This window comes from Electrona antarctica (assembly GCF_951216825.1).
Source record: "Electrona antarctica genome assembly, chromosome: 7".
NCBI lineage: Eukaryota > Metazoa > Chordata > Actinopteri > Myctophiformes > Myctophidae > Electrona > Electrona antarctica.
Genome location: NC_136812.1, coordinates 34,189,717 through 34,196,805, shown reverse-complemented (window position 1 = coordinate 34,196,805; position 7,089 = coordinate 34,189,717). Strand labels below are relative to the sequence as shown.

The 7,089-nt window shown below is 42.0% G+C and overlaps 1 protein-coding gene across 4 annotated transcripts in view; it reads right to left on the bottom strand.

Moving 5' to 3' along the window:
* Window positions 1–466: 466 nt before the first annotated feature.
* Window positions 467–7,089, bottom strand: part of kif1aa (kinesin family member 1Aa) — a 63,013-nt gene continuing 56,390 nt past the window's right edge. For all 4 annotated transcript variants that reach the window (XM_079506582.1, XM_079506584.1, XM_079506583.1 and 1 more), the window contains 6 exons: window positions 7,013–7,084; window positions 6,717–6,838; window positions 6,431–6,574; window positions 5,979–6,171; window positions 5,246–5,364; window positions 467–4,887 (listed from right to left, as the gene is read on the bottom strand). In XM_079506582.1, coding sequence (XP_079362708.1) covers window positions 4,845–4,887; window positions 5,246–5,364; window positions 5,979–6,171; window positions 6,431–6,574; window positions 6,717–6,838; window positions 7,013–7,084 — 693 coding nt within the window. In that variant the 3' untranslated portion in view covers window positions 467–4,844. The remainder of the gene's footprint in view (window positions 4,888–5,245; window positions 5,365–5,978; window positions 6,172–6,430; window positions 6,575–6,716; window positions 6,839–7,012; window positions 7,085–7,089) is intronic.

Here is a 7,089-nt window from a genome sequence, read left to right as displayed (position 1 = left end):
AGGACATCAGAACACTCAGTAAACAGAACACCAATTTGATCCAATTATGAGGAAGTGTCGGGATGTGGTGGAACTAAAGCATTATTTTTTAGCACAACCTAAAAATACACTGTTAGGTAAAAGCTTGTATTCTGACTTGAGTAAAAGTTATTTTTCGAATAGCCGAAGTATAAAATAGGGTGGTTAGTATTTGTTTTGCAATAATAATCTAAATCTGCGAAGTAACCTGACAAACAATTGTAGTGAAATACAAATAACAATATTTAATTCTGAGATGTAGTGGAGTGGAACTAAGTATCCAACTAATCAAATTAATTAATTGTAATTAATTAATGAATACAATTAATACAAATTAAAAAGTAAAAGCACCTATAAGAATTGCACTTATGTACAGTACTTGAGAGTAAATGTACTTAGTTACTTTCCACCATAGAAAGAAGAGTATACATCAGGTTGTGTTGCATAATCTTCATGTTTATTTCATATAAGACAATGTGTTTAGTGTACACAAACATTTGACGCTCAACTCCAACACACTCAAATAGACAATGACTTTTTAACTACTGCCCATTTAAGATTGTATAAATGGGTACACCCTTATAATACACAGTTCACAGCAATCGGGTTTATATACAATGCAAAATCACATGAAGAGAAAGAAAAGGGAACCTTACTGGTGCAGTTTGACAAAGCAAGAGAAAACTTTTAGATGTGGAGTGGAAGCACAACAAAATGAAGATATGGTCATAAATGGGAGGATTGTTTTGTGGGGGTGTTGCAAAGGCTGACAGACTATAATGTTGAAGCTGGATATGGTCAGATATTAAAATAAAAGTGACATTGAGTGACAGTAATATATCCTATAGCATCTTTGTCTATACACTACAGGATGTGACGTCTAGTTGGGCCGAAAGTGACCATATCTGACACACTGTTGGATGGATCTATACAGGGATGTCTGACGCCTACAGTATAGTTCCTTCATAAAAACCTACAATCAGTAAGGAACCAGGCAACAACACCAGTAGAATAGGCCAACACATCAATCCGGTAAAATAATTAATTTAAAATAGTCCTTTACATTCAGTGTGATATACTCCTGTGTTGCACCAACAAAACTTTGGTTGGCTGGTTTAGCCAAACTAACAGTGACAAATATCAAAGCCCCAATCCAGATAAAAAACAACGACATCAACAACTTTAATAACATAAAAGTTAAACTCAAAAGTAAAACTTTAGCACAGGTGGTGGTCGTTTGATAACACATTGGGTCACAATCAGACAGAGTTTTACTCGGCAACGCTCACAGTACAGTAAGGCCTAATTTATGCTTAGTTGTGTGCAGTCGTGGCACACCAAAAATAGCGAATCTACAAGCCCACGTGTCGCAGTGAGTGATGCTTTGTGAGCTTGTAGATCTGTTATTTGTGGTGCGCGACCATGCATGTGCAAGACTAAATAGATCAAGCCTGACAATGCTGATGCTCTTCAAGGGTGCACACAATATCAGCCAAAAGCCTCTGCTGGACTTTGATCATTCTATTGATTGCATGAACTTTACTGGGTTTCTGTGAAATGCCAAAATAAAGAGACATTTTCGACATGCATCGCATTTTGCTCCTTCATAACCCGCAGTTAGATTTATAGGCACAGGGCTAGCTGAAGGACAACTTGAATCAATTTATCAGAGGTGCACAGCACATAACACACACAAACAGAATACCTTATAATCTGAAGACATCAGCATCGACAAGAACAACATACCATGTGCTGCATAAAATGCATGTGGCCTTCAAGATTTATTTTTAGAGAGCACATCGAAAATTTTGTTTCTATGTGCGCTTTCGTGAGGCATAGAGTTCAACTATGCACACTTGGATTTTGTGCGGATACGCTTGTTTTTGTTTGTAGATTGGAGAGTGCTTACATTCGCTTAAGTGCTGTGTCATCGCTCTGCACATGCTCTGTAGGTTGGCTGACCTATGGCATGAGGCAATTAAAGATCAACTGTACACTTGAATCTTCATTCTGTTGTTTGTTGAGCTGTGAAGTATTGTTGTCGTGGATTAATGCTCTCTTGAAAACATGGACTGTGGTCGTGTTTAATAAGTCAGAACCCTAAGTATGCAACGAGTGCAGTTTCACTGCAGAACAGATCCTTATCAGTTAGACTGGAGTCCTTGTAAGTAATTCTAGTGAGTGATATTTAAACTTGAAACAAATGAAACCTATTTATTATTTGGGCTTATGGTTGCTTTTCAAGCATATTAATTTGCGTACCAGATATGGGCATACTTTTCTAAGGCTTTTATGATAATCAAACATCAGCATGAGTTTTTATGTATAAATATGTGGTATACTGTATTTTAAGAAAAATCAGAACTATATAACAATGTTGCCTCATTGCCAGTTGCCACATTACGAATGTCACATTAACATAAATTAAACCTTTGCATATCTTTCTGAATACATTAATAGATGATGATAATGATAAGTAGGACAGTTACAGTTATGTTGAGGATATGACAGTTTAGATAAGACTGTTAGCAATGCAGCAGCAGCATGAAGGCTGTAGAGTAAAAGCAACTGGATGTACTGTACTGTACAGTATAGCCTGAGTTATACCTAGTTGCGTGCAGGTGCCGGCCGTGCACTGAACATAACCGTTCTACAACCTGTCAAGGTGCAACAACGCAAACTGAGCTTGGAGATCTGCCATTTTCGGTGTGCGACACCAGCACACAGCTACGTATAAGTACGGCGTATGGTTGAAAAGAGAGGCACTACATAATAAATATACACACATCATTCACAAACCCCATTTGTTCCCTAAAAACAAGGAACGGTTTACATACTTTTTTGCTCTCTAAGGGAACTTTGTGCACAGAGCACCTTAATCCATACCCTCTTTTTTACTGGTCCTCGACATCGGGTCTGGGGCCCACCAGGGGGTCCAAATGGACCCTTACGGGTCTGTAACTGTTAAATTAACACTGAGAAGTGTACAGTGTAGACTGGGGTCCCATTTGTAGGTGTACACGCTCTCAGATTTTCAGACCTATAAGGGTTCATTTTGACACCTGGTGGGCCTCGGACCAGACTTGAAAAACAGTGCTCTAATAGTCTAATTGACCTTGTACTGTATGTAAATTGGGTCAAAGGTCGCACATGACTATCCGATTTCGTTGCAGGGATAGCATAATTCAAGTAGTCTTCAGCACAAGGAAACTGGCCCATGTTTATTATAATGTCAGTGTTTAAGTAGCCATAACTGTGGGGGGACAAGGTTATGCTATCAAAACGTTTGAAGGAACTCATAATTAAAAAGTGCGGTGTGCAGAAATTGCACTGTATTACTACTTTAGAAATATAAATGTCTTTGTAAATAAATACATGCGGAAATAAATATTAAAGCTGTTAAATATCTAAATATATCACATCTTGATACAAATAAAATTCAGGTTAAGGTAAAATTTTGGAGGATTAATTTAACAATGGTTGATTATTAAATGGCCGACAGTAGATACTCGAGGCTCTCGCGAGCTAAAACAACACGTTTCCATTTCCCCATCATTTACTTTTGAAATCAAAACAGCTGAGGATCAATTATTGTTTGCTCAGAGTCAGTCCTCTTCCCTTGCCAGACTGTGTGCGCTAAACATTCAGAGAAATTAGAAGATTGTACAGTATCCGAATTCACAAGGATGCTATGCATTCCCACGGCGGAATCGTAAAGAATAGCGAATGGATCTACAGAGCAGCAACATTATTTATTCGTATTGTTTTTTCCTTATTTTACTCTGAATGCAAACCAGTTGTACTTAATATAGTTGTATTTAATAAGAGAGAATCTGCAGGTTCATGTATTTTACATGACAGCTGAGATGCAAAATGTCATCTGATCCCAACTGACACGGCAGCTTCTACGCAACGATTAATGTCACAGCTTTTCTTTTTCTTTTTTGCTTTCTTTCTTATTTGAGGAATAAACGCGTAAAGCTCAATGTGTCACTGACAAACAACTACATTACCAGACATATGTAATCTGAGATAGAGAAGTGGTTGCTACTCCCTTGACCACTTAAACCCCTATATTATATATTTAACTAACCCTCAGGTGAGCTTGTAGATCGGCTATTTTCACTGAATGTTCGCACTCAGAAAGAATATGCTAGGGTTCATGTGGTCAAGGTTGTACGTATCTCCTCCATCTATGAATATTATTCCAGTACAGTACTGCGTGAACGAGGTGAAGAGGTTCTTCGGACTAGTGGTTCTCAAACTTTTTAATTTCAAGGTTCATTGAGTTCCAGCTATATACTCTCAGGCTCAGTCCAGACCAATGATTTGTGATGCAATGAAACGAAACCATTGCTGAACGCTGCAGAGAAAATTTGCAGCGGCCTGAATTACCCTGTAGCGGGTCGGCGCATGCCGGCTCATTGAGTCGCAAGTGATCCAACTTGTCCGTTGCAAATCATTGATCTGGTAACCCCTTCAGAGTCACAGACCTGTAAGTGTCCATTTGAAACCCCCTCAAGGAACCCTGAGGGTCCCTAGACCCCCACTTTGAGAACCACTGGAACTAGGAGACTCACACAGCAGCAAAGCCCTGACAACACAACAGGGGGTGTGGTGGGGTGGGTGGGAAGGGGGTCTGGAGAACACTAGTGGTCAGTTTGTGATTGACGGAGGTTGTGCAAGGGGTGGGTCGGTGGTGTTTGGTGGGAGGGGAGGCTTCAGCACAGGAGTAAGGTACAAAGACAGGGAACTATATACACATTAGTCTTTGTCTTATTATAATTTTTTTCCCCCGTCCACGACGTTTTGTTCAGAGTGTCATCTTACATCCTCATCTGTCCAGCTCGTCTCCTGGAGAGCTTTGACCTACAGGATAGGAGAAGATAGATACATGCATTGATGATGCGGGATGTGACGCTTCTCCTATTGCTGATTATCCAGGGTTTCTGCAGGTTAACTGTAGGTAGTCAGATTTTAAACTTTTAAAATATTTAATGCTACTCAGAATAAAAGACTAATTTACCAACAACAAAAATCACAGAAAAGCACACAACATTTACTCCAATTTAGGGTTTCAGTCAGGAAACATTGCTGTAAACACGACAACTGCTGCTAATGTTAACTAGTTCGGTGGTTCTTCCATCTGACCACCTAAAACATGTATATTGATATATTATCAATAAAATCTTTGTGTTTTGTCAATTATTTGGCGTCAGTAAGTTACCTGATAGTTCCAGCAAGGAGAGGGTTAAAGGCATACAGCCAATCGTGCATCTCTTTGTCAGTGTTGGCCTGAAGCAGGATTCCGCGGTGTTCCGTACACACGGCAAATGTGTTCGGGGTCTATTAAAAAAAGAAGAAAGAAGAAAAATAGGATTAATACCCGGAGAGTTAATTTAATAATTGCGACCGAAGGTCTATTTTTTTTATCCTACGGTTTTGTAACCCATTTTTCACCCAGTGTCAATTGCCTAAGCTGTATTCCAAGGCACTACTCTCCCTCTGCTGGCATAGGGAGAGCCCCGAACTGAGCTCCAATGCATGAGGAGTGAGCAGGCCACTTCTTCACCTGACAGGGGGTTGTTTCCCCGGTAGGACGTAGCGCGTGGAAGGAACGTGTTATTCCAACCAGATCCTTTCCCTTCAATCAGGCGCCCTTGCTGACCAGGTCCCCCTGGTCAGCAAGGGCATAGAGACCAGGAGTAGAGACCAGGATTACTGCATGTTTTTTGTGAGGGTCCTAGGGGACACGGGGAGAACATGCAAACTCCACACAGAAAGGCCCTTTCGCCAACCCCGCCTCGAACCCAGGACCTTCTAGCTGTGAGGACAGCACTACCGGCTGTGCCACCGTGCTCCCATGAAGTACACTGCTGTATTGATACTTTTACTTAAATACACAATCAGAGTACTTCTTCGACCACTGCCATTTTTCCGGAAGCAACTCCATTGCCCACCTTCAGCATGGCCTGCTGGTCCTCGCTGTACTCCACGTGGGCGGTGGAGAGGTTGAGGATGGCTCTTTCCACTGTGTCCCTCTCTGAGTTGTAGATGTAGACGTAGGGTCGCCTCACCACCACGTAGCGCTTCACCCAGCCGTTGGTGTGCGGCTCCAGGAAGTGCAGGTAGCCCTTCTTCGACACGATGGGGCTGCGGAGAGAAAAGAAGAGGAGAAGAGTGGGGTCAGAATGTCACCACAGGGGGTCAGAATGTTACCGTCGATGTCCGTACGTAGCCTACGTCTCGATTCGTTGTCACATTCTGCCCACTTTCTGCTCTGCTGTCGCTTTAAGTTGCGGTGGTTCTCAAACCTTTTTATTTCAAGGACCTCCATTTTGGTATTCATCAGACGGAGCCACATAACTCATGTGTACGCACACGCGCGCATTATGTGTGTGTGTTTTCTCACCTGACTCGGATCTCCTGGATATCGGGGACATATTTGCGGATCCGAGGTTTGGTTTCAAGGGCTCCGTTGGAGGACTTCTTGGCCTCGCTGTCCTGCAGGGATTCAGGGCAGGGGCTGGGGGCACGAGAGCGGGGTGTAGGGGGTCTGGGGTACAAAGGGACATTAGTTCGTTTTTTTCCACGTCATGGCATGACACGTTGTGAGCTTGTATGTAGATCTGCTTTTCTCACTACTTTTGACATTTTGTATTTATTTATAATTTTGTGTCAAGATGAGGGCAACTTACCTGAGTTCAGTGTCATCATAGCAACCCTCAACCAGTGAGGGGCATGTCGAGGAGGGTATCATTGTGTTCAGGGCAGAAGATGAGGTGGAGTCCTTCAGCGATGTGACAGACATTTCTGAGAGCTATAACACACATGCGCAAACAGACACACACACACACACACACACACACACACACACACACACACACACACACACACACACACACACACACACACACACACACACACACAGGTTCAAACTTTCTGGAAAGACTAGAGAAGGAAAGGTTTTGGGAAGGTGTTGGGGGTACTATACCTTGCTCTCGCTGGCGCTGGCACACACATGGCTGTATTCTCTGGTGAAGGAGTGTGTGAGCAGACGGAGACACTAAA